Source organism: Orbicella faveolata, unplaced genomic scaffold (assembly GCF_042242905.1).
Source record: "Orbicella faveolata isolate gen_17 unplaced genomic scaffold, um_ofav_v1 contig_24, whole genome shotgun sequence".
Classification (NCBI taxonomy): Eukaryota; Metazoa; Cnidaria; class Anthozoa; order Scleractinia; family Merulinidae; genus Orbicella; species Orbicella faveolata.
The window spans coordinates 27,382,411-27,409,570 of record NW_028301552.1 but is presented as its reverse complement, the minus strand read 5'-3'; the positions used below and the strand labels follow the sequence as shown (position 1 = coordinate 27,409,570).

The 27,160-nt window shown below is 38.5% G+C and overlaps 3 protein-coding genes across 6 annotated transcripts; 1 reads left to right on the top strand and 2 right to left on the bottom strand.

The window, feature by feature from the left end:
- Positions 1-807: 807 nt before the first annotated feature.
- Positions 808-11,389, bottom strand: LOC110056889 (uncharacterized). Its single transcript, XM_020763440.2, has 2 exons — positions 11,259-11,389; positions 808-4,231 (listed from the first exon to the last, which is right to left on the bottom strand). The coding sequence occupies exon 2, from the start codon at positions 4,198-4,200 to the stop codon at positions 2,404-2,406; it is 1,797 nt and encodes a 598-aa protein (XP_020619099.1). The 5' UTR covers positions 4,201-4,231; positions 11,259-11,389; the 3' UTR covers positions 808-2,403.
- Positions 11,390-12,330: 941 nt separating this feature from the next.
- Positions 12,331-14,958, bottom strand: LOC110056895 (acidic phospholipase A2 E-like). The gene is made up of 3 exons (XM_020763450.2): positions 14,816-14,958; positions 13,541-13,692; positions 12,331-12,551 (listed from the first exon to the last, which is right to left on the bottom strand). The coding sequence occupies exons 1-3, from the start codon at positions 14,885-14,887 to the stop codon at positions 12,383-12,385; spliced, it is 393 nt and encodes a 130-aa protein (XP_020619109.1). The 5' UTR covers positions 14,888-14,958; the 3' UTR covers positions 12,331-12,382.
- A 2,217-nt stretch (positions 14,959-17,175) lies between these two features.
- LOC110056884 (annexin A13-like) lies at positions 17,176-26,921 on the top strand. Of its 4 annotated transcripts, none has more exons than XM_020763432.2 (6): positions 17,176-17,295; positions 22,560-22,736; positions 22,835-23,033; positions 24,738-25,052; positions 25,342-25,436; positions 26,149-26,921. In XM_020763432.2, the coding sequence occupies exons 1-6, from the start codon at positions 17,254-17,256 to the stop codon at positions 26,302-26,304; spliced, it is 984 nt and encodes a 327-aa protein (XP_020619091.2). In that variant the 5' UTR covers positions 17,176-17,253; the 3' UTR covers positions 26,305-26,921. The 4 variants fall into 4 exon arrangements, with proteins under 4 accessions (XP_020619091.2, XP_020619092.2, XP_020619094.2 ...); XM_020763433.2 differs by lacking the exon at positions 17,176-17,295 and adding an exon at positions 18,398-18,505; XM_020763435.2 differs by lacking the exon at positions 17,176-17,295 and adding an exon at positions 21,111-21,428.
- Positions 26,922-27,160: the final 239 nt, after the last annotated feature.

The window sequence follows — 27,160 nt, the reverse complement described above, 5'->3', positions numbered from 1 at the left end:
CATGTTAAGCCTCCACGGTCACCATCTTACCCTTGAATACCCCCTGTAAACCCCAGTATAACCTTCTATGCCATGCCATGGAAAATACAGCTATTCAGAATATGGGGAAGCCTTGTGTATTCGACGGTATTACACACAACCTTCCATTTGTGTGCTGCACGTATGTTGCATTGACTGTGTTGACCACGGTATTTACAATGACATGGTATAAAATGGTTATGAAACACCTCGCAACATAGTACCATTAAATATCCCATGAGTCACTTGGTATGCACACGCCTTTATACAAATAACGACTCGTGGAACATTCCATGGTATACAACGAGAAAGTGTTGCATAACTAGTATGTGCACCCATGTAAACTATTGTGAAACCCTTGTAAGGTAAGGTGAACACTCTTGTATACCCCTGTAAACCCTTGTATACCCCTATAAGCCCCTGTAAACCCTTGTACACCCCTATAACCCCCTGTAAACCCTTGCATGTCCCTATAAGCCCCTGTAAACCCTTGCACACCCCTATAAGCCCCTGTAAACCCTTGTACACCCCTATAAGCCCCTGTAAACCCTTGTACACCCCTAAAAGCCCATGTAAACCCTTGTACACCCCTGAAATCCCTTGTTTGCCCCTGTAAACCCTTGTATACCCCTGTAAGCCCCTGTAAACCCTTGTACACCCTTGTAAACCCTTGCATGCCCTTGTGAACTCTTCGAAAATATATTCTGCAGACGCCGGCAGAGTATAGCTATATCTTGCAGCGCACCGTGTTACTCGGTGATCTTTGCACTGTTTCACTGGAAAGAAAAGTGGTTTTTAAACACCTTTATTAGCCAAATCTTCCAATACATAATTACAATTAGAGGGGCTGATAACAATACAAAATGAAAAGGCAAACAAAGTACACATGATTCAATTAAGATATCAATAGAGGTGTACAGAAAGGTCCTCATTATATAATTGATCAAAATAACTTCATTGTGATTGGCTCAGAGCAGGCAAGTTCATCATTAATTTTAATTTTGTGCAACAGTGCAAATCAAAACAGGCATGTAGATTTTCCAGTAGTTTTCCCAGGTGCAAAATAAATGAGTGATCATACTGTCAAAATTTTCAAACATCACTCACATTGTAAATTCTTAATGGACCATTTTACCAATACAACATCCATTTTGAATTCTATTGTTTCAAATAGCTATTATGGGATACTTAGGGGGCAAATACCTACTTATTTGCCCCCTCAGCATCCTCCAATCAATAGACATCAAAATGGCTGCTGTATCAGCAAAAGGTCTACTGCACTTGAATTCCTAAATAACCTGTACCAATCATTTAGGGCCCAGTAGACATTTAGAGAAAAGGGAGAAAGAGAGTCATCCTGAGAGTTAACACCCTGAATTAACAGGGGTAACCTCAGGGAACCCGTTTGAATTAATAAAATAAGCCTGTCTGTCACGAGTTGAGTGACCAATGTAGAGTAACTGGATTAATGTTAGCACTGCTTGACCAAATATGCCACAAAATCACTGTAATAGTGTCCCTCATTTCTTTCAACAACTATACAATTAAAAATATCATGCCTTACACCTGCTTTCAGTGTTACGTCCATAGGCAACATCTTTCGACTATCTTTTGACATGCCATCTTTCAACGTGCTGTGTAAACAGCTGAAAGACCATTTTGTTCTTAGCAGAACAAATGACTACTAAATGATAATTACTGACCTCAAATGAACGAAGAAGATTGTGGACTTTGCATGCTTCGTGATTTACGGAATTCAACTGATTAGTCTAGTTAATTGGCTCTCAATGGTGACTTCCAGTAGAATTGGGCAGCTACTGCTCAGTTAATATTTGAAAGATGTAAACATTCAAAACAGTCAATTTATCTCTCACAGAATGTTTTCTTGATACTCCTAGCCTTAGTTTGATGTCAAGTAAATCCATCGTTCATGACTTAAAGTCAAGTTCAACCATAAAGAAGTCAGTTGTGCTTACATTTTTTACCTAAGCCAGATCACATAGCATGTCAAGAGATGGCATGTCAAAAGAAAGTCAATATGTATGTAACACTGAAAGCGGGTGTAATCAGTACAATCACACACATTTTTGTCTCTGCAGTAGGTTTCCACAACTTTTGTACAGACACATGCCCAGCATTAAAGTTGTTTCCCTAATAGTGAACAAGTTTCTGAAAAGGCTCAAATTTCACTTTTTTTGTTTTCCCATATTTTTTGCTTTTTCATTCAAATTCATTGTAACAGAATATTTTTTGTATTCAAATTTGGTCTGCCTCAAAATGAACTTACATGGCACATTATGCAGTACATTGCAATAAATCATTATTGTCATTGCTGTTATAAACCAAAAGTAAATTTGAATAAATTGACAATACCATAACATTTGCTTAGCTGGTATTCTCTTCTTGAGCATCTTTATCGTCATTGTCAACATTTTGCAACATTTCTAGCAGTTGCTCACTACAGTCAGATCCTTCTTTCACTGCAAGGAAACATTGTTTTATCTTCGCAAGCTGGACTGTGTTGAAGCTTGCAATCCCTCGACAAAGAATTTCCTTTGCTATGGTACTGAAAACATCTGGTCTGTTGCTTGGAGATTTGCATTCAGAAAAGCACCACAATACCTCACAAATGTTATCAGCACTTAAAGCTTTGATGTCTTTCAATAAAGCAAGTCTGAGGTAATCAAACAGCTCGCTGCTTCCCTCTTTGGCTTCAACAAATCCTCTTATCAATGCAATCAATTGACTTGAAGTCATGTCCGGTGGACAATTCTTAACGACTTGTCCAATGGAGTCAAAGAGCTCAGGGATTTTTATTCCTGCACGCCCCAGAGTCCAAGCCAATTGACTTAAGTGGTCGCCTCTGAGCTGTTTGACATCTCGTTGCAGAAATTCATGTGATATACTTCTGACTAACTCTGTGTCAAATTTCTCTGCCTTTGTAAATGACCACAGCAAAACCACCAACTGGTAATCTTGGAACACTGACATGCCACGCGCTAATACCTCATTCTCCACCACAGCATACAAACCTGCGTCTTTAAGTCCTCTCTTTGCAAAAGACCATACCAATTGAACCACGCCCGTGGTAGCAAATGCCTGCAATCCTCTTGCAACAAGGTTGCTATCAAATGCACTGAATAGCCTTTCACTTCCCAAACCCATTTTGGCAAATGACCAAAGCAACATCAATGTAGGTACATTCTGCACAGTCTTTGTCCCTCGTCGCAGGACTTCACTCTCGATCTGATCAAAAAGATCACTTGAGCAGCTCAATGTTCGTTTAGCAAATGACCAAACAAATCCAGCCAATTGGCGGCTTTCATATGCAGTGAGATCTCTGGCTAAAATTTCTGACTGGAAATGGTTAAACAAGGTTTCACCACCGCTGTCATTTTTGGCAAATGACATAACAACCAAGGTCAAATCACGATCTTTGAAGTCAGATATTGCAATCTCTCCATTTAAAATGGCTTCTTCCAGTTTTAGAAATATTTTATTCCCTTGAATGCCAAGCAGACTACATCCTTTCACAATCTGAAAGATATCAGGCTGTGTGAAAGAACTCAAATCACATGACAAGATGGTTTCTTCACAAATCTGAAGCAGGCAATGACTCTTCTCCTCTATTTTGCCTAAGGACCACATCATATTTGCAAGGCATCTCGGGGAGCACCGAGAAATATCTGCAGAAAGTGAATCCAGCAGACGAATATAGCTACCACTCAAGGCGTGTGATTCACTCTTAATTTTCCTAAACAAATGTAGTTGCCTTTTATCTCTTGCCACAATCCTGGCAATGTTGAAAAGGAGTGAAACCCTGTTCACAACATTCATGAAAGATTCAGAGTCATACAGACTAAGCTGATCTTGGACTGTTTTAAGTGATATAATTTTTTTGTTCAGTTGAACTTGAAAAGGCACTGGGACTTCTGCTTTAGTTTTGTAATATGCCTTTTGCATCAATGGAAAAGAGCTTCCAGCTTTCCCTTTCAACAATGTGGTCCCAAGCGCTAGTCGTGATTCAATAACACAACTGCTGTTTCTGGGCTTTCTTTCAAGCTGTGAAGATAATAAAATGCTACTGTGACTGAGAAACACTCTTGGAATATGACATCTTGTAAACAGCGACAGGGTTCTTGAACTGCAAGTCATCAGTATATAAGCTTTATTGGTGTACATAGTGGCCTATCTGCATCCTTTGTTAGATTACCTGAAGAACAAGACAGGTAAACATTCTCATAAATCATGCATCAAAGGTAAATAACATTCTTATTATATGGCTGTGTCTCAGAAGGACTGGGAACTACCGAATTCATGAATTTGATCGGCTGAAATCGATATTGACCATGGTCTAGATTTTCCCATCTAGACCGGCACTTGACCAATTACATTTTGCCGTAAAAAAGTTGCAAACTAAATACAAAAATATTGACTATTTTCTTCCAAAATATTAGTTCCGGAAAATATCCATATTATGGAAGTGCGAAGCCTGATCAGGAAAAAAAGTAAAGAGGACGAGTTTGGCAGAATTAAGTTCAGCTCATCGCCGTTCACAAGCAAAATGTCAGCTATTACAAACCAGTTACATTAAATGAAGTAATTTTTTCTTGTTTGCCATATAATTAACATCTTATTAACTGAGCTTAGTCAATCTGTATGTGAGAATCTTGACCTTGGTTGTGTGTACAGACCTCACTGCGTTCGGTCTGTACTCCCAACCTCAGTCAAGATTCTCCCATACCGACCTCCTGCTTGGTTAATAAGAGCTAAATACAGATAACTATACATTTCACCAGTTGTTAGGGTGAGCAAAATATAAAACAATAAAATACTGCATAATGTTTCAAATTCACACTGTTACTAGTCACGTAAAAAAACTATTCATTTCTCCCTTTTATCTGTATCTATAGTGTTTCATAATATAAGGACAAAATAGTTCACTGAAAGTTGGAGAGAAAATAGAAGTCTAGTAGAGGGGTACGATTGAAGCCAAAATGGTGACATCATGCACATTTTTTTGGAAAATATGAAAAAACTTGTCACAGGTAACTGAGCAAAATAATTTTCTGATACAAGAAGAGAGAGAAACTCGAGATATCTGCCACAGCCTAGCATTAAAATGTTGTGTGAAATAAGTGGGTTTTTTTATATTGAGGGATGATGCAATCTTATACAATTGGTATCATCAGTTTGGCCTCAAATCATACCCAACTGCATCTTTTTTTTTTTCAGGGATTCATATCATTCTATTTTCTAGGCAAGTATGTGAGAAAACATACTTGCCCTGGCCAGATTTTACTCGCCCTTTCAATAACAGGCAAAGTCTGCACATGAGCCAAGTGGCCCATCGGAACAGAGCTTATCCCAATTTCTGTAGCATGAAGTGACTAAGAATATTTCTACTCCCCCCTAGTTGCGATGCTAGGCCATCACAGGGTTACTCCAAGCATTCAATTATTTGGTACCCATTTGAACACCTGGTTGGATAGAGGCACTGTAAGAGTAAAGTGTCTTGTCCAAGAACAAAACACAATGTCCTGGCCAGGGTTCAAACCCGGACTGTTTAATCCAGAGTCGAGCACACTAACCATGAAGCCACAGCGCCTTCACCTTTCCAATAATGCATATTAATTAATTGATCGTATTACTGCGAAAACTACACTTCATTTGATTTGCAATGCAGTGTAAATTAACATGCACAGGAGTTTGTAATTTGCTCAGTCACATAATCAATGTGTAATTATATGAAGGCTTGGGAGATTAAAGATTTACACTACTCGCTATACATGAAAATTCTTCTAAATTGCACTCACCAAAAGGCTTGTGAAATTTTGCAAGAATTTCAAAAATATCACTTGTAGAGTGATTAAGTAAGTAAGATTCTTTATTTAAACACAATGAGATTAAAAACATTACGTGCTTGAGGAGTCGTGTGTAACTAATTAGTACCTACGTAACCTACATGTGAAAGTGGATAAAATAATATCAAATACATAAATATCAGACATGAAAGTAAAACCAATACAATACAAAATATAATTTAATAATTATACAATAACTACAATTATAATAATAATTATAATTCAAAATTCAAAATCGCACATCTTCTTCACTACTGACTATGCGGATAGTCTGGTAAATCTGATTTCCCTAAATGTGGAATCAGATTTCACCTTTTTATGAAATTGCCTGAAGCTACAAGAGTCATTTAAATAATCTGAAACAAGATTCCACAATACAGTGCCTCAATAACAAATAGAATTTTTCAGAAAATAAGTGGAAAATTGTGGAATAACGACCTCACATTCACTGATTGTCTGCACTAATTGAAGGCTTTCCTGCAAAAAGGGCGTACATAGCTTTTTGGGCCGATTTTTATCCTTTGCAGGATTGAGCTAATTTTTGGCAGACTGACTTGTTTTGACATGAAAAGCATCGTTGCGTAATTGTTTTTGTTGATTTGTGCTTCGTTTTCAAGAAATAACATATGCAAAAAACTCAGTTTTCCAAGGGTGTCTTTTGGAGATCTTTTGTTGAACGAAAAACAAAAGAAAGCTTTTATTTTGCTAAACTATGAAATCACCAAAGCGTGGCATTTGCCGCTAGTTTTATTATTAATGTAATTATGCTATTCTCTTTCTGTTGCTTTGTTAGCGCAAGCAAATAAGGCACTTAACAGGCCGGATTCGAGTTTGTTTTGTCGTGACACCGGTTCAATACAAGGTGGGTCAATTTTTTTTTTCCAGTCTATTTCTCTACTTCTTTCAACTAGTGAGACAATCTCAGATAGTGCAGAGCACAATTGATAGCTCTGGTACAGTAGTCCCATAAGTACTCACCCCTGCTCGGTTCACTTCCGGTTTGTGTCTACCTTGGTAGTCTGCTACGGCTTTTCCCCTTTGCAGTGTGTATGTTTCAAGGTTGTATTTTCATTCAAGGTCCAAAAATCACGCACAAATTAATTACTACTGGCGTTTTACGTTGACTTTCGTTCGTTTTAAATTCAATAATACGCTGAAGCAGCAAACGTGACAATTTAGCTCTTCACGCCAACTTTGTAACTTGATACTTTTGTTGTCCTCGCAAAGGCATGTAATATGAAACCCTTGTTTTCTCCAAAATGTAGTGATGTAGTGATGAAGAAACAGAACAGAAACAATGTTGTTTACTAAAAATGCAAATTTTTACCGATGAACAAAAACTAATTTAATTATCAGATAGTCACAAAATACCACTTTATTTTTCTGTTGCCACCTTTGTTGTTAACAATAAGACAATTCAAAATTAACACACAACAATATTGATGGCTGAGAAGCATTTCAACGAAAAGTATTGAAGATAAACAGCGCTACTTCACCCATATGAATGAGTCTCCTTAAAGACTGATTGAATTAATTTGCGCTTTCATTAGGTGCCACTGTGTCTGCAGCAATATGAGTATTTTCCTGGTTTCTTTTGTTACAAATTTACAATTTGGGGAGTATTAAAGCCACTAACTTGGGAACTTTTTGGTCTCTCTTACAGACACAATTAAGGCAAGAAATAAACAAGCCGCTACGGAGAAGCAATACATTTGAACCCTGACAAGCACACTATTGTAGATTGAAAACAGCAGATGATATTTGTTGAACTGACCTGTGTGTAATTCTAAAAGCTACGCAGCCACAGTAACATTTCACTTTTGCAATAAAAAGGGACAATTGGCGCTACCTGAAAAATAGCTGCCGTCCTTGGTCACATGACATAATAATAAAATACCGCGTGGAAAGATAGTGTATAACACTAACGATGCTAGAATGCATGCGTCTTATATGTTGAGCTCTACCGTAAGGAAAACCACTCAACATTTGTGCATGATTCCGTATGCAACATATCCTTCACCTAATATAGAAGCCACAAATGCTAACTAATCTACGCATGCATTTAGGGCAAATTAGTTTTCTTCTAAGGAGAATGGTACCACAAGGAGAGCAAGGGGTTACCCGAGACAAATATATAGCTTTGCAATCTTCAAAGCTAAGTGACGGTGATGGAATGTGTTTTACGTAGCGTACACAATCATGTACCTTTCCCACCCTTCCCCCACTACTTCCTTGCCTCTAGACTAATTAATTAATTGAAATTAATTAATTAAACAAACATTAAAGTTTACACCTTAGAGCCATAGCGCCATAGGGCCATAGGGCCATAGCGCCTTAGTTCCTTAGCGGCAAGCAGCTCCCATAACCATCCCAATAGTGCACTCTGCACTAAAAATGAAAACATCTATTTAAAAAATAAAGTGCTGTCGAAGCTGCTAAAAGTAACCGTTGAAGTTCACGTCACCTCGAAATCCTCCTTCGAAGGATTCACTCCAAAAGATGCCGCTTGGAAAACTGAGTTTTTTTGCATAAGTTATTTCTCAAAAACAAAGTGCAAATCAACAAAAACAATTATGCAACGATGCTTTTCATGTCAAAACAAGTCAGTCTGCCAAAAATTAGCTCAATCCTGCAAAAGATAAAAATCGGCCCAAAAAGCTATGTACACCCTTTTTGCACAAAAGCCTTCAATAAATCATTGTACTAGTGAAAGGCAATAAAAAGTCTCTTGACATAGCTACACCACATTCAGTGCCTAAATAGAGAGGCAAACTCATACTCATGTAAGCCAAATTCTTCTCTCCTCCTTCCAGAATGGTCAACTACATTTGTTCAGTGTTCTTTGTCATAGAATGTTGATTGGAAGCCACCCCCACCCCCAACATTTCACCATGTTATGGGTGAAGGCCCTTATTGTATCTGAGTGAGGAAAGTGACAGACAGTATCTGCCCCAAAAACTACAAATTAATACAAGAAATACCACCTTATGTCTACATGTAGCTACCAAGAGCACTTGATAACAATGTCTCTGACTTAGACTTTTTTGTATTAAGTGTAACTCCAGCAAATTTCAGGCTAACATCAAATAAGTCTCAGTTTTGGCATATTGGCTAATCTCCAGTTTTAGCATCAGTTAATGCTCCTAGAATACAAACATCCATAAAATTTCCCTATGGAACACTATTAATACAGCAACTTGGCAATTTTATAAAACATGACGCACAAGCTTGGCTATTGGGTGATTCCAGAAAATATCCATACCATAGCACGGGCAGCATCTCATCCAAGGGAGAGGGGGGTTTCTTGGACTGGCAAGGGGGGGGGGAACGCACTTTGGACTTCCAAACACATGCGGGGTTCAGTTCAGAATTTCCAGAGGGGGAAGATGGCGAAAGCTTCACTTGATAACGCTGATCTGGTCCAGGCTAACTTTTCTAGTTTGTAAATCAAGAGCAAACCAACCACAAAAGTAGGATAAAGATCGATCAAACAGGTGTTAGCGCTCATGCGGATGAGTGAGCAGATGGGTTGTGCAGTAAGCTCCACATCAAGGAGGCCTTAGAGCCGATGAACTAGTCAATAGATTAATAAAATATAAAACAAGTTTGTGTTGTTGTCAATCTAAAATTGTTGATCGACGATCTTGTTACATGCGAAAAACTTGCACCAGTCTTTGGTTTCCAAATGGAACATCTGACAGATTTTTAGGTTGCAGTACTAGCGGTCAGCAGTTACTCAATGAACAAAATTTTCAATATGGTGGGTGACGGTACATTATGAACTTTACTTTTGTCTTCCACTGGTATCAATGTGATCTACTCTTTTGAAAATATGAAGCTACTGAGCGGAAAAAAAGTTTTTTTGGTGGTAAGCAACTTAAATATAACACTTAGAAGGGAAAGCTATGGTGTACTTTTATATTAAACACTTTAAAACAAACTTGAGTTGCTTGTTTGCTTGACCAAAAGTTATGAGCAGAATTTTCTTGGAGAGGGGGAAAACGCAAGTTTCCCATTCGTTAGAAGTTTTAGGCAGTCAAACATGAATTCCAAAGTGTCTGAAAAAAATCAGAAATTCCGAAGGGGTGGAGGGGTTAACGATCTTGGAGTTTGGAAGGCATGGGGGGTGGAGCATTTTGAAATTTCTGAAGGCAATGGGGTTTAAAATGTTCATGCCACTCATGATAGGGTATGGATATTTTCTCAAATCACCCATTATATAAACATTGAGGTTTTTCTATCAACGGTATCAACAGATTTTCACTTAACAGCTGATATATTATTACAAGTTGAACGAAACTATGGATTGTAAAGTATTCATACCTATTCTCAGCACACGTAAGTTGCATCACTTAATTCTGCTATTATGTTATTATGATGAAAGCAACATTTGACAAGCAAGACAGTATTTTCTGAAAGCACACATCAATGTTCTTTTTTGTTACAAAATTAGCAGAACAAAGCACAAGCTTCCTGATAAAATCCTAGCCGAGCAAATCGTGCAGAGCTGTTAAGGGATAATATTTCATTTAGAGTAACAATACATGGGTGATTTGTCATTGAATGCATACTTTACAAATTTACCACTACAGAAATAATTAGATGATGAAGAGTTATTTCCTTTGACATTTAAATCAGCCATTTTTAGCAGTCTAATTTTGCCAACACAGTTTGCAGTATTGTTCGGATAGTTGTTTTGCTTTTGAAACATTTCTACGGTGCCTGTCTGTGAAGAAGTCTTGACAGTTTTTACAATGACATCTCAGGGTCTCTATATTTTCCCCAGGAAGTCTCAAAGAAAAACAGAGTCCTGAAAGCCTTTTCGGGAACTGGAAATTACATTACATAATGTAATTTTGATACTGTAATACATAATGTTGGTAATTACATTACATAATGTAATTGCCAACATTGTGTATTAATGAGAGTCGCTTGCGGGATATCAGGATATCACGACAGTAAACACGGCTTCTGATTGGCTAATTGCGAATATGAATACAATAAGGGGAAAAACTGTGCCCGAGATCCCAAACAGGCCTCCGGGAACGAATCAGAATTGTTCTTTTCGCCTTGGACCTTTTCATCTTGGTCTACCTACATAAAAATTCTCATCTGACCGGCCTGAGGACAATGAACTCCCCACAATGAGGAGATTTAACAATGATCACTGATCTAACAATTAAGACTACCGTAATTTTAAAATAAAACAAGCGTCAAATGTCGAGTGGTTAGGTTTGGGAAGAATAGCTTAGCTTTTTACTTCGTAAAAGCGACAGAAAGCGACTTGATCACGAAATAATGTACGGGCCGCAAGATTAAGCATTGCTTCAAACAAATAACAAAAATAGATCACTACTAAAAGGAAATACAGCGTACCTGTAATTCTGATAGGTCAGTGCATTTTAAAATGAACAGCCACATTGTCAAAAAAGCGGAAAACCTCATGTACAAGCGCTCGCAAGCGCCATTTTGGTATTGGTGACATGTTACTTGGGAAGAGTGGAGCCTAAGAATGAGACTTGTTCCCAGATTTCCGTCTCTCCCGCGTCTTTCCGGGAAAATTGCACTCTCTAGAAAATTCGAGTTCGCATGTAGACTCCTGTACCAAAACTAATTAAACCACTGGTTTGCATCTCTTTGTTTTACACACCCCGAGCCTGGAGGGCCTGGCCTAGCAAAATATATTATTTCGTTTTTAAAACAAGATTTTCACGGGCGTAGCTAGAGGGGGTCGTGAGGTGCTCGTGACGCCCCCCCCCCCCCCCGCCCTTTTTGTAAGCCTTTTTTTAAGCAAACAACCTACAACAGGTGGCGAAAATGACGTGACAATCTGGTGAGTACCCTCACTTTGATACAGTGTGACCCCCACTCCACCTTTCAAAAATCCTGGCTACGTCCCTGATTTTTCTTATGCCAATCGTCGGTCAATTTATAAGATGTATAACACCTTTGTGTTAGGGATTATGAGTGCGATAGTCTTGCAGCCGTTACTTTGGTCGTCACGTAACGTTTCTCTTCACCGAAGCGTTGCGTTGCGAAGAGTTGCGTGACAGCACAAGTAACGACTGCTGCAACTGCTGCATAGTGGGACATCTCAGAAAAAGAAAATAAATCTTTACCGAGATGCTTTGTGAAGAAACATGAATGTCAGAAATTAAGCAAGGGTTGAAAGGAAGCATGGCATACAGATAAAAGGAAGACCAGAGGTAGATAGACTGCCAAAGCAAAGTAAGATGGCGAGTATCTCGCATCCCGTTAATTTTTGGCCGAAATATTCCTTATCCCGCTAATTACAATTGCAAAAATTAATGATTCCGCTAGTGAATATTTCGTTTTATCTGAACCAAATCTCCCATAACCCATTGATTTTCCCTCCAAATATCCCTTTACTTTTCACCTAGAACCCCCGAAAACCCCCAAATTGGACTTCACTCAAACAGCGTCAACATTTCGTATTCTGTTATTGCTTGGAAGCTTTAATAATTACAGAGTTTTCATCACTAACAGCTTAGGTTGTTCCGTCCGTCACGTAAAATCTTTTTGATATCAAGAGCATACATGCAGTTTATTGCATTCCATTCACAATCTCTCAAATGTGTTGGAGAGCAAAGGCTGTCTTCGCCCTCAGTTGTATATTTCTCCAAGCATTTTTTGTGTTGTAAACAGCATCTGAAATCAGAGGACAAATCAAGCTTTCACTTCACTAACAGAACAACTTCATCATCACAGATACATAACAGTGTTGCTCACTAAAATCCTAGTCAATTGTTTTATACTTTTTTCCATACTGTACTGAGCCCTTCGAAATACATCAACTGAAAAGTAAAACAAAATTAAATAGGGAACATGCCAATATTCTTAATATGACTGGAAGTTCCCTTCATACAAGAAGTTTCAGGTATATACACCAGATTAACTAAAAATGGCTTTTTGCGGGCCCGAAAAGTTTCCGGGTCCCTCGAGAAAATTGATGATAAATCTATTCATTGATTTATATGTATGTCAAAACAAAATGTTTTGACGTAAAATCCTCATGTACCGTGAGGCACTAAATCTTTGCGGGAGTTTATTAAATTATTTTTGCGGGAACTGATGATTTTTGCGATTGTAAAAGACTGGCTTTTCTGGTCCTCGCAGGTTACTAATGTTTGCGATTTTCGGGAAGTCGAGTTTAATTGGAGACCATTGAAATTACAACATTTTCGCATGTTTTTAATTAAACTACGTGCAATTGCGCAATTGACAAGTGAAACAACATGTAGAGACGTAAAACACAGTAATCCAGTAATCAGTGTCACTCTATCACAGTTACATCGTGCTCTTGTGTAGAATTGTAGATGCTCTCCTCAATCGAGTACCTTCAGACGATCTTTTCCTGTCAAACATTTTTCTAGTTCAGTGCGTTTCGTCTCTTATTTCATCGTTTCTGTTTTTTTTAACCTCAACGGAAGGGACGTTCTAAATAAGTGGTAGCAATAAGATTCTACTTGTCATGTTTGCATGTACAATTTGGCCAGTGGAGTAAATTTTTGAGGAAATTTTTCTTTTTGTAACGCGAATTTTTTTCGGCAGATCGTGGAAAAAAAGCGCAGAAATCTCAAAAATTAGAACCCGCAAAAATTTAGTGGCACACGGTATAAAACAACGTTGGTAGTCACCTGTCCAAATCATCCACAGGAGTCTTCTTGAATTGTTTATCGAATGCTGGTCCACAGTAGCAGCCGTAACTCCCCAAGGAATGTTTGTTGCCAGTCTTACATTTAATTAGAGGTTCAAACCAGCTTGCAGGCTGCCAAATTCTTTTCTCCAACTGCAAATTTCAGATAAATTTTCGTAAATAATATTTAAGAATACATTATTTAATAGGCAGAAAGCTTAACATAAGTCCATTGTCCAAAGATAGTTTTAATCTCATCCGCCATTATTTAACCCTGGTCAGTTGCATGTGAAACAAACTTGCAAACTGGTTTCCCTACAATGTAAAATTTTCGATGCAAATACAAGTGAAGAAGTCTAAGATGAGATTAAGGTAGGAGTGTCCTAGGATTGAAAATGACATTCTGGTCTTTTGTCCTGTCTATCCCCTGACCCTATCCCTAACACCCCTCCCCCCCCCCGTCCCCCCACCGCCTTCTCCTCGTTTAGACTGACTAGACGAGCCAGACCGAGACTGAGGTGTGTGGCACGTGTGTGACTCTAGGGACAGTTCTGCTACCATTTTTGGAACACTCGGCCGTTGTTTTCGCTGCAAAGTTCTGGAAGCATTGATTGTCGCCAGCGTAGTCCGCGTAGTCCGCGTGCCTACAGACCCCGGGGCATGTGAGCCTGGAAAATTACTGTCAGCATCCGCTCTGAGCGAGGATTCAAATAATGTCGCTAAGGTGTCAAAAATTGCATCTCTCTCCAATCACGATTTTAACACTCGCTCCAAAGCTTCCGCCAGAACACTGCACGCTACCCAAAAAAAGACACGACTGTTTGATATTCTAATAAAAGAAAAACACCCAATGGGTTTTTAAAAAAGCGCCAACCTCGAATGTGCATCGCATCAAAACGTCAAAAAATGCGGTAAAAAGTGCGGCACTCTTTCGAATAAAGGATGTAGGCCAGTTTGACTTTCTCTACAAAATAAGACAGAATTGTAATTTGAACATTTTTTGTTCTGAACAGTCAGTCAAACCTCCTGATGTAAAAATCAGAATTTGTATCATAGCGAGAGAAAAACTGTTTCTTTGTCTATTAACATAGACGACAATCGTGTTCTGTCCTCGAGAACTGAAAGCACCAAACAACACGCTACAGCTAAACAATGACTTCTAAACAAAGATAATAGTATGGTTATTCCCTTTTGCACGAGGACAAGGCCGCAAATTAATTAATAGAACGAAGAATGCGAGATTTCAGTTAAATACTTTTAACAATGAAGGCATTACCTCTGGAGAGTAGCAAAATACAGCTGAGATGAGAACCATCGAAAAACACGTCATAACTGCAGAGGCTTTCATGATGAAACTAAAGTGATGATTGATTGTTTTAGCTACTCGTCAGTTTATATCTCTGTCTTTTCACATAGAAACATCTGCTTTAAAACTGACCCAGCTGTAGCAAGCTTGTTATTCATAGTTGAATGGTAATTTTAATATCAAAGGATATTTTCCCGTGATATTTGCATCGCGATTAATCCATATTTGCAATAAACAGCCTTTGAAAAACGTTTTGTGTAGAACACCTGAAGTCACAGCGCCAGCTTATTCAGCAGTTACTCTCCTTAATAATCCAAGATCCAGTACCTCACTACATATCCAGATGACGACATTTCTGAAATGTGAATCCCTCAACAACTTGTATTGCTCATTTTGCTTGAGATTGAGAATCATAGGTCATTTTGTTTTATCATCTGTTCCGCCTAACTGACGTCCATGAACAAACAGAGACGCCACAGAGCCGACAAAAACAGCGGTTGAAAAACGTATCGGTAATGATTGGGCTGTGTGAGATAAATATAGAGCATGGTAAAATAATTCTGCTGCTTAAGAACCCTATTTTCTTGATTAACCACCAGCTCCATTAGATTTATTTTTTTTAATAAAAGATAAACGCCCAAGCGTTTATTTGAAGCCAGCCTTGAATAACTTAGATCAACTTACTGTCATCCAAAGAAAAAAGATTCTAGTTCAGGAGTTGCTATTTTTCATTTCATTCTGATATTTTCGAACATTTGAAAATTATTTAACTTGTCTAATAACTTTCGCAGTACACTGCTGACTTCACGACTATTTTTTGTTTGAGTGACTGACTAACCAATTCAGAAAATTTTGAGCATTCCTCGCCAAAAATGGATCTATGAAAACTGATGAATGCACGCCTTTGTTAAAAACGTCCAGTTCTAATAATTAATTATTGTTTGACTGCGTTCTTTAATTTTCCTTCACGTTTGATCTTGCCGGTCGCGTTGTTTGATAAGGCATCTTAGATTACTCAGATGTCGATAGATACAGTTCCTGTTGTGTTCCTGTCAGCTGTCTCACGAGTGCAGGAAAATTGCTTATTCCGGTTCAACGAAATTCTTCAGCAAATTTTATACTTAGCTACTTATCAGCTTAAAATTAACCACCGTAGCGACTTAGTAAAGCTGATGTTTTGAACAAATATTCTACCTGGTTTACTTGTTTGTTTGTTTGCTTGTTTGTGTATTTGTTGCAACAGATTTTAAGTTTTCTCACCGTGGAAGTGGTCTAAAGACAGTTTATTTTTTAGCGTGAAAGCCGTTCTGGGGTTACTGAACCAACCCGAGGTCTTCATTGATAAAGATCAAACACGAGGTCAGCTTAGCGATCATTCAGGACAGTACTCGGTCCAATTCTTGGAAAATATTGGACCGCCAGTAGAGTAATCTGATTGGCTGAATATAGTTATTGGCCCTAAGAATTACGTTAGTTGTGTGATAAGAAAAGAAGCTTCTCATCTGCAATTCAGCCATCAAGGGAATATCGTCAGATGGCTATGTTACCCCGAATTTCGAATTGTTGTAAGTAGCTAACTAAAACTGACACACGTGAAGCATCTAAAGAAATAACAAGGGAACTGTGTGTAAACTATCCCCGCTGAGCATCAAATTTGCTTATTTTATTTTACCGTCAAGACAGTCTAGTTTGATCTCAAAAATAATGTTTTTATTCAGTTCTGCAAGCACGACTTGACATTTTGTACCGTGTCTACATTACCCTTTGTTCCCATTCCTCTTGCTTTGACAGGTTTGTTGGAACGTCAAGCTAATTATTGCTCACTTCGCCTTTATCCTGTTTTGATTCGTTTTAATCTCGAGAAGACTTCCTTCCTAAACAAACAAGTCTTCCCTCTTTTGAGCAGACAGCTATAAATATAGGTTGCTTGTACATTCCCACGCAGCGTGCCTCATTCTAAAATTGGTTGCTGAAAACAGTGAAAAGGTGAAATGTCTGGTTTCTTGCAGGAATCGAAGGCGTAATAGTTTTGTGATTTTCACCGAACTCTATGATGTTCGAGTGTCGTTTTGCGTAGTTACATTCCTTGTCACGTTTTTGAATCGTAATGAATGTGTCGAACGAATTAATGGAAAGTACTATATTCATAACTTCACTAGCCCCTCCAAGATATCACTCCAGCAGTTATTGTTTTGGCAGGTTTTGTTCCAATATCCATCAAGTGGACTTTGTTGCACTGACCACGAAAGAAGTAAAACAAAGGTACTAACAACGAGCGATACTAAATAAGGAACTTAATTTGAGCTTATGACGTACAGTGACGTCATGGTTAGACTGTCACAGCTTCGCACGTGTCGGCAGTTTGTTTCAGTTGCCTTGGCCAGTTCGATGACTGAACATGGTGAACAATGGGTTGTACAGTGTCTACAAACGACAAATGCAAGACTCGCGTAAGTCTTCATTCATATTTGATATGAATGTCTTTACCGTCTTTGTCAGGTGGCAGACTTTCAATGTCTTTGAATCTGTGCTGTGCCAGCTTTTTTAGTTCATTCTTCTACTGGTCATACCAAAGGCTGTGACACGAGACTCGACGTCTTACGACTAGATTAAATATTGATTTCAGATTCCGGGAAAACGGGATGGCCTAATAGTTAGTGCACAGGTCCCCCGACTTAGTGCTACCATTTAATGGGAACCGTGATTACCGTACAAGAAATCATAGGTTTAGCGTTTCTATTGACTAATCACAGCGCAAGTAGTCAAATACGTAGTAAGACGACTTCATTCCTGTCTCAGTTGGGATAGTTTCAAAAATCTTGGTTCATGACCGTTTCGTTCGGCCTCGCATATTATCCGCCAACTGAAACACCGTTCTATCTATTCATCTTTTCCTCCAATCTGCGACGACAAAGAGTCACTTTGTAAAGTCCTTTCACTAATTATGGAGATTTTTTGAGCCCAGTATACAGAAAGAGCGCTAACAAAGAGCTAATGGAATAAAATTTGCTGTTTTCTAAATTAAATAACGCAACATTTTTAGAAGAGAACTGCAAACCACACACAGCAGTTCAGGTTCCCAGAGAGATTTATTTTTAGAGTATTCAGTAATGTAACGAACTTAGGCTGCGGCGGAAAAACCAGCCAGCATGGCGGCCGCTCCCAAATAGACCTCCGTCGAGTATTGTGTTCCAGCTTTTGTTCTGTGGACCGAGGAACCGTCTATTGTCGCGTAAAATTTCTATCACGTAAACAACTAGCGAACGAAGATCTATCACCAATCACTGACAAATACCCCTGCCAATTTTAGTAAAGAAGTTATAGTATTTATAAAACCTTTAAATTAAGAATCTTAATTGTATAAACACAAAAGGAAATTAGTTTACAAAGAGAACTACACCTCCTGAAAACCCTCTTGACAATTAAAGAATAAAATCAAGTCGTAATTAATCTTAAGTGACGCAAGCACACCTTTGTTTATACATTTACATTACATATTCTAAACATTTTCTGTCACGCGAGAACTCGTGAAAGCGGAACTGACTAATGTGAGCATCAGTTGCATTGTGGTTGCTAGGTCGGTCAGATCCTGTCAGATAGCAGTAAACTTCACTGGAAATGGGTTGCACAGTTTCTACACACAACACATACCAACCACACGTAAGTCACCTCCCGTATTTTTATATTATAACAAATAACACTCTAAATTACTCAACTACAGCTAGGCTCTTGACTCAGCAGTGGTCGTCTCCGCTTCAGGGGCATCTGTAACCTTTGTGGCACGTATGAAAAAAATTATATACCCAAGTTTGCCTCCTCTATATAATACTATGATTTTAAAAACCAACACCATTCACAACTGGCTAATTAGTACTGCTTTTATCGGCAGTTTTAAATGTTCCGATCTCTCTTTTCACTTCTTTCAATTCATTTCTCTATTATTCATGGCAACCACTATATATTGCACATGAGCTGATCGTAGTTACAAATTCTCACTTATAAAATAACGAACCCTATTCCGGTTTCGCCAGTAGCAACTGCAAGTTTCGGCTTTTAACTAAAATACATCCAGGTGTAAAATAATAAAATCAAAATTCAGTTTCGACAAGATACAGCATTAACTCGGCAAGATAACAAGATTGCATTATTGTAGTTCTGGGACAATTTTAATTAATATTTAAAGCCCAGATACAGAATAACAAAGTGTTACTAAACATGTCTTGAAACACTTTTTTGCGATCTTACCTAACTTATTTTAAGGTGGCCAAACACAGTTTTTAAGTGCCTATGCCTAATTCAGCATCACTTTTAAACTATTTATGCTTTGGCGCCCATTTTTTGCAAGAGTCAAGGTTAACCTCAGAAGGGTTTATTCCCGCATTTTGGCTAAGGTGTGTGCTGTTGCCATGGCAACGGGGCTGGTCAAAAACAAGGCTTAAAAAATAGTTTTTGTTTATTTAAAGAAAATCCAGTCGTTAGATTTTTTTTCATTATTTGCCCTCTACGAATTGACATTAAATCCCTTCTGTCAACACTGTTCTAATAAAATTTTGACATAGACGATTTTCGTAATTCGCCGTATATCGTTTTCACTGCATGTTCTGAATTATTTAAAATTCCCTGTCAAAATTCAGATTTTTTGTAATAGATCATTCACGTGGTTTCTGAACTATTTTTTGCCAAATTTCGTGAAATTCTAACGACTGGATCGTCAGAAATCGGCAAGTTTCTGCAAAAGCAATCGGTCTCAATTTTTCAAGCAACTGCGCATGCGCTGCATTTAACTGGGTTCTTTCGGTAACAAAGAAAAAGCTGAGAATTACTGGGTTCTTTGCATCGTTACCTTTTCTAATATATCTTTGTAACAAAAGACTAAAGCCATCAATACACTGCGTTCAAATATAGAGAAAAATAGCACAGATAGTGCGGGTGTTGAGTAAATAAAATGATCGCTGGATCGCTCTATTGACGGCATATTTGTTTTCCCAATCTTTGTGTGCGCGCTGAATTGCATCAGCAAAAGCGCGCGCGAAAATTGTGTTCGGCCACCTTAATGAGTTATATTTATTATTTGGTATTATTATTTTAATTTTAGTTATCATTATTTTAATAGATTGATATTTAGAAATAATTTTTTCAGTACATTTTCTTCAGACGGAGCAGAGTAAATTCTCGGTAGTTATTGCTTATGTATCGAAGTCTGTTATTCACTCAAATATTCCCCAGTAAAACATAATGTGAGTCAGATTTCACGAATAAAACTCACTGTCTGCGAGAGACAAAACTTTCTCGGCGTCGAAAGATAAGTTCTAGCATATTTTTACATTCTTTCAAAGTAATTCAGTTCATCAAAGCAGTTCTCACTCGGTCCATAAAGGCTTCAATGTTTTCTAGATTTGATCCATCTCGCCGGGGCTGAAAACCTACAACATTTTGTATATCTGTTTGCCAAAAGATGTCTTTGCTGGATTTTCTAGATGAACTAAGTTAAAAGTAAATTAAGTTTTCCTGATTTCAAAGTTTTCTGCTTATCGCGGTCATAATAATTTCGATTTCAAATATAGTACTTTATAGCAACGTTCAACGATAACTGATGTCAATCTTACATTAATCCGACTGGTGGAGACTGAGGAAATCTAGTAAAAAGTTTGTGGAAAAGTGAGCTGGTATAATGAGCTTGTGAACGGTACTAGGCATTGCTGCTTGTGTTTCTAGATCAGATATTCAGTGAGGTGCCTACATCCCACAAAATGCAGATGTACGGACACATCTTTCTGACGCCTGTATGTTACTGCTTGTTACTGAACTGACTTTTGAAATCTTGGAACCAAACTACCTGTGGCTACATCGTATTCCGAAATCTGACTTCCTTGTCCACATACTGCAGATATTTCGTTGAAAGAGAATCTGGGAACTCACTCTAGCCTGGCTGGTTCCACGAGTGATTTTATTTTTAGAACAGTTGGTAATGGAACGAACTTAGGTTGTGGCGGAAAAACCAGCGAGCATAATAGGCCGCTCCCAAATAAAGCTCTGTCGGTAATTGGGTTGGGGCTTTTGTTCGTCAGGCGGAGAAACTGTCGCTTGATTAATTAAGTTTGTTTACCTGAAACCATAAAACCATTATTCACCCTTTGAAGGTTGACGTCATGTTGGCCGGAAATATTTACCCTTTAAAAGACTGATCAGCAGGTGGATATCTAAATCTAGAAACGACAAAAGCAGTTCAAAATCAATATTCCTTCAAATCTTTAGCACAACAGTTCAGGAAAATGGCAGTATTGAAACCGTTAAATTATAATAAGAAATTGTGGAAACTTTGCATTTTGAAGCGCGAAAGGAAATGAGTTTACATCAAGAACTGCACCAGTGACACTGAACGACACTAAGTATACCACACTGACGCAAGCAAGTCACTCTATATATATGCTGATTTACATTATGTATGCGGAACGTTTTTCGTCACGAGAAGTCACTGAAATGGAACCATTTCTGTTCCTTGTATTCTGGTTGTTCTAAGTCTGTTATACAGTGAACCACAGCAGCAATGGGCTGTACAGTGTCTACAAAAGACTTATGCAAGGTACAAGTAAGTCATCTTTACTTTTCCACATCACACAGAACATTCTTGAAATTACCGACCACAAATTACTCAGTGTTGATATGAGTCGTATCAGAATTGCATATATGAGTGCAACGATCCTCGTCTCAACTTTGGGGGCGTGAATAACTTGTATAATGTTTTTGATAACGTGGCGTGAGCGTAATAATGTCTACAAAAACTAAAGCTCAACCTCGCGTCTTTATCTGTATTTGCATCACCAGTGACATCGGACTTGTCAGTTCTGGTTTACAAGTGAGCAGCGTAACAGAATGCCTGCTTTACTTTCGGTGGCCATTGGTCGTTTCATCATTTATGCTGAAATTTGTAGCTAAAAACACGAGATCTGTTTTCTCACAGATGCTTAATTACTCACCCCCTCCCTAAAGTAAATCTCCATGTCAGTTTCAGAAGTTCGACGAGGTATTTCGTTTGTAACGATCAAATGATCCTAAAATTTCGATTTGCACTACTTAGCAAGACGTTAAGCTATATGCAGATCAATTGAAATTGTTTCTTCAACTGATACGTTGACATAAGAGTGAAATCACAGATAAACCACTGAATAAGATGGAGTAGAAACTGATCATGTGGAATCACACAATCAGTTATAATATCACAATTATAAACCTAAAGCAATGCTTTACTGAAGAGCAAGCAGTCGACAGTGCAATGATGTCTTTCGCCTTTGTTACATGTTTTAAACAGTATACCGTTATTGTTATATAGACTGTATTGTCTTTATTTTCATCTTGCTTATAGCATTATTATAATTATATCTATCTAATTTATCCTTATTGAAGATAGACTAGTGTTCTCTATTAATACGAAGCTATTAACCTGGAAGTTGACAAGAACATTTGACAATAACATTTGAGTCCTTGCTCAGTCGATCTTGGGGGAAACTGGTTCAGTTCAGAAAAACGTTTCAGATCTGCCTTTTAAAATCCTTTAAGATTTGCTTTTTAAAAAAGGCAAAAAGAGCATCACATCTAAACCTGCGAAGGCTAAGTGTTAGATTTTTAAAGCACTAATCAATGCAGCCGTTTAACTTTATGCATCAATTCCTTTACGGTGTATTGAAACAATGCTGTTCTTCTAAACGGAATGCAGGGCGGCCTGGACTCCAACAGATTGCATCCTCCTAACTGGGACAAGGAAGCTGATCACCTGCATGATGCCGTGCGAGGACAGGGCTCTGATGGGGTCTGCATTGTCAGAATTCTGGCCAAATTCACCAACAGGCAGAGAAAAAGATTGCTACAGGCGTATACAGAGCGATTCCATGAGGTATGATAAACTGTTAGAACAAAAGCAGGCAGCTTGAAAGGAACGGAAGGCAGGCAGTGAAAAGAAAGAAAGGCTTTTATTTTTTTTTCTTTTGACAGGATTTAACCACTGTAATGGAGTCAGAGTTTAGTGGAACGGCCAAAGAAGTGGTAACAGTTTTGCTGTATTCACCAGTCACATATGACGTCAAGTCATTACATAAGGCGTTTGAAGACCAGAATTTCAACTCGATTGTGTCTATCATTATATCAAGTAGAAATGACAGCTTGATGGATATGAAAGACGAGTATTTCGCTGGTAAGTGAAACAATGCACAGGTCTATTGATAGCAAAAAACACTGCCTATATTTCCACTAGGCTTTTGTCGATTGTGCTAGCATAATTTTTGGAATAATTTAGCAAACCGAGCATAATTTTTAGCTTTTATCTAAATTTAGTACTGCTAGCATAATCTGGCTTTTCTGGCCTTCACGAAATGGCGTAATTTCGTTTTGAATATACGTCTTTTTAATTACTTGTTCTGTTTCTAAACCTTCTGTTACTGTTGTCTCCGGGCCGCCTAAGTCGGTGTGATGTTTCTTGGTCTTAGGCCTCGCACATACGGCTCGGTAGTGAGCTGGATCTCAGAATGGCGTCCTCGTCGCCGATCTGAGCACTTCCCAAGTTCCAGTTCAGATAGTTCAGCAGCTTACAATGTCGTACAGAGAGCTAATTGAAACCGTCTTTAAGAGCGAATTAACCCAATTCATACCCCTACCATAGTACACGGTACCCCTTCTCTGGTTTTTCGTTCTGTTAAGGCACAAAGAAATAAATTTACATAGATTAGATAGCCCTCTACCATTTTTGTTAATGACTTCATCTGACCGACATCCTGGATCCGCCATCTTGGATTTCACTTTTTTCTTAAAAGTCAAGAAATAACAGGAATTAGTATATACCACACAAGTGAATAGCGCTTTTCGCGCGCTCTGATTGGTTAACTCGATTAGCAAGTACTGTTCACCTCCGAACAGCCGGCGCGAGAGATGTGAAAATTTCTGACCGCTTGTCACACATAAAATAACGGTTTGGTCCGCTAATTATTCCGCTTGTGTGGTATATACTAAAACGATTACTCACCTCAGTGTCGGTGAAAGTGATGGATATTTACCTCGCCGCTTCCCGGCTCGGTAAATATCCACCCCTATTCACCTCCACCTCGGTGAATAATTGTTAATTAATACAAAATCCATCCAGAAACGTAGAAAACGGCGGTTTCAAACGGCGTTATTGCTTGTTTTGCCTTTATTCGCCCTGTTCTGTCTTTACTGAGTACTGAACACCCTAAGAACCAAACCCGTTTTTTTTAACCCCAAAAAGGTGCGACGAACACCCCGGTCCTTTTTATATGGGACACCCCTCCCGAGGATTTTTCCCGATATCCCAGTTCGTCTTTTCTTCTGACCTGAACTTACCTGGAGATAAAATAGGTCAAAAATATTGGTAGAATTATTCCAAGAGAGATTATATAATGTATCGACTGCACAGCCACGCATTTCAATTCTCGTAAAATGATTGAAAAGGTTTTCTTTGTCATAAACAACTCTGGGTAGCGGTGTTTGGTAACAATTTACAAGTAATCCGTGGTTGCTAGGGAATATAGTCTGTCCACGTGACCCACGTCAACTTGAAGCAAAAGAATAAACGTCCGTGGAGAGACCATAGGGAATATGAAATTATCTCCATCAAGACAGGATAAAGCATAAGACAGTTAATCCAATACATTCGTCCTGCATTCGGTCAGTCATCCATTACGTGCCTTTTAACAGGAATGTAGTTAGACATTTTGAATTTATTCTATTTCCTTTTTACTCGATGTAAATTAATTCTGAAAAACCCATTTGGGAGAATTATGAAAATATATTGTATTGTAGCTAGGGAATGGCATAAAGAAGCCGGGAACAGACTACTCTTGTTTCTCTATATATAGTTACATGTTTTTGGAATTCATATTTACAGAGTATGGCAAGACACTGGAAAATGAATTATCCAAAGTAGAGGACGAGGATGTCAGACGCATTTTGGTTTCTCTGCTAAATGTGGATCGGTCATCTGCCAAGAAAAGAGCTGATAAAATGGCAGCAAAAGAAAGAGCAACACAACTGTTCAACGATGGCGATATTCTGTCCCTGTTATGTCAACCACTTGGAAGAAATCAATTAAGAGAAACATTTGCTGCTTTTCTTGATCTGCACCGAGTCAACATTGCTCAGTTTATTGAAGACAGATGTTCATCGTTATCACAACAAGCACGAGACACCTTGAAAGATTGCGGTAAGTGACAAGTCCTCGGGATCGTACCCGAACAATGCTCACTAACAATCAACATGGGGCCGGTTAAGATTATCCTACCAACAACAGAATGCTGCGCGTTTCAGAGCATGAAATTTCTAGAATTGATATAGGGAGAGCGTTAGTTTTAATTATGTAAAAGATGGAATTTAATAATGATAAAGGCTGTCAATTGTTAACAGACATTTACAGACAGGATGGAGTTATTCATCCAATTTTATTTCACTCTTTATTATGAGCATTTAATTATAGAATGGTTTTACCATTGCAGTTTTGGTAATAGAAACCTCTCCTCGATACTTTGCGAAGGAAATGGCGAAGGCAGATGAACTAAAGATACTGAGAATAATGGTTTCCAGATCAGAGGTAGGTTCCAGCAATCGTTTAAAAAATGTTGAATAGCAACAACCGAACTGACCGTAGTATGTGCCTTCGTGTAGCCGTACGACTACACGTAGGCAAGAGAATCATATTCTCTTGACTTAATACCTGTATGTACGTATGTATACGTAATTGGCCACTCCCCATCGGGGCTTTTCAGGACCAATGTTAACAAACAATGATAAATAAATATTCAAATAAACATAACTAAGTTAAGAATCCCAACTGGCGGGAGGCAGACCAGTTGGCTATTTACAAGCGTAGTCGAGAAGTTGAACTCGGGGCTACCGAGAACGACATCAGCTAGCGGTCAGAACGGGATTTGAACCCGGGACCTACGGATTTCAAATCCGGCGCCCTAACCACTCGGCCACGCTGCCTCCTCACTTACTATAATATATGTGATATGCCCCTGACTATCCTCGTGCCCAGGGACTGGGGACCGCGCGATCCTCTTGGTGCTAATCAAAAAGGATGAACATGGATCTTTGACCCAATTTGGAATTAGTGAAAACGAAGTTTCCTGTTTTCAACAATTAGCTCCCTGTCAATCGCCCCTTGCCATTGTGGGATTTAAATAATTCTGTACGTCTTTCCTTTCGTTAGATCGCATGATACCAGGAGCCATAACATCAAACTGAGCTACTAAAATCTCGGACGAAAAACCTCTGATTATTACTATTTCCTTTCTTTGCAGATTGATCTTTACTACATCAAGAAAGAATTTCTAAGTTTGTTCTCAAGACAGCTTCATGACGCAATAGACAAACAATGCAGCTATGATTACGCCAAACTGCTAAAAGCGATTTTGGAGATGCGTGGTCAGTACAGCGAATCAGCAAAGAAGAGATGATTCAAGGGAACGTACCACGTGCTGGTTTGAATTGAATGCGAGAAAGTCATCGACTTTAAATAACACTGTGAAGTTTACCGCAGAGATTAGCCCAGCTATGATCATAGAAGAGGACCTGTCTCGTAGGGTAGCTTAATAAGTTTTTCAAATTCGACTGAAATCCTCAGTAAATCCTCGATCTTCGCGGAGCTATTTGCCTCACTGAGTATAGACGAGTGTCTGTATAACGGACGTCCGTGTAAAGCTCCGTATATTTTGTATCAGAAGAAAATTCGTCGACGTTCAGTGCGTAATGATAAAAACAATGTCTGCTATCTTCGAATGAAGTGTTCGATCATCATTGTTCTTTATCTAATTAAGCTGATAATAAGTTTTTGTGACTGCGGGCAAGCAGAGATCGAGTTGGCACTGGTGGACAGACGCTGCATATGACAGAGGAAGTTTCTTGCAAAGGAATGCAAGATAACAATTATACGAAAATAGAGAGAAAAAAATAAAAGGTCGCTCAGATGAACCACCAATATGTGACTGGACACCAAGTATGAGTGCAATTATTAAGATTATGTATAAGAGAAAAAATAGATAAATAGATTTAATAAAGTTAATTTATAAACATATTTTGTATTGATTTCCTTCCAAAGTGTAGTTGTCTTTCCGATTTTCATCTCCCGCACACTAGAGATCGTTCTAAAAGGAAAGAACGCGTAGTCAGCGTCAACAGTTCTAAGTGGACCGTCTTCTTGGGGTTTTTTGTTTGGCCTTTCAGTATGAAAGCAGAAGTATGCCAGAACGACAAATGTCACATGAAATCTTTTCAGTCTCGTGAACTAACCTGAGACGCAAAAACAGGACCGAC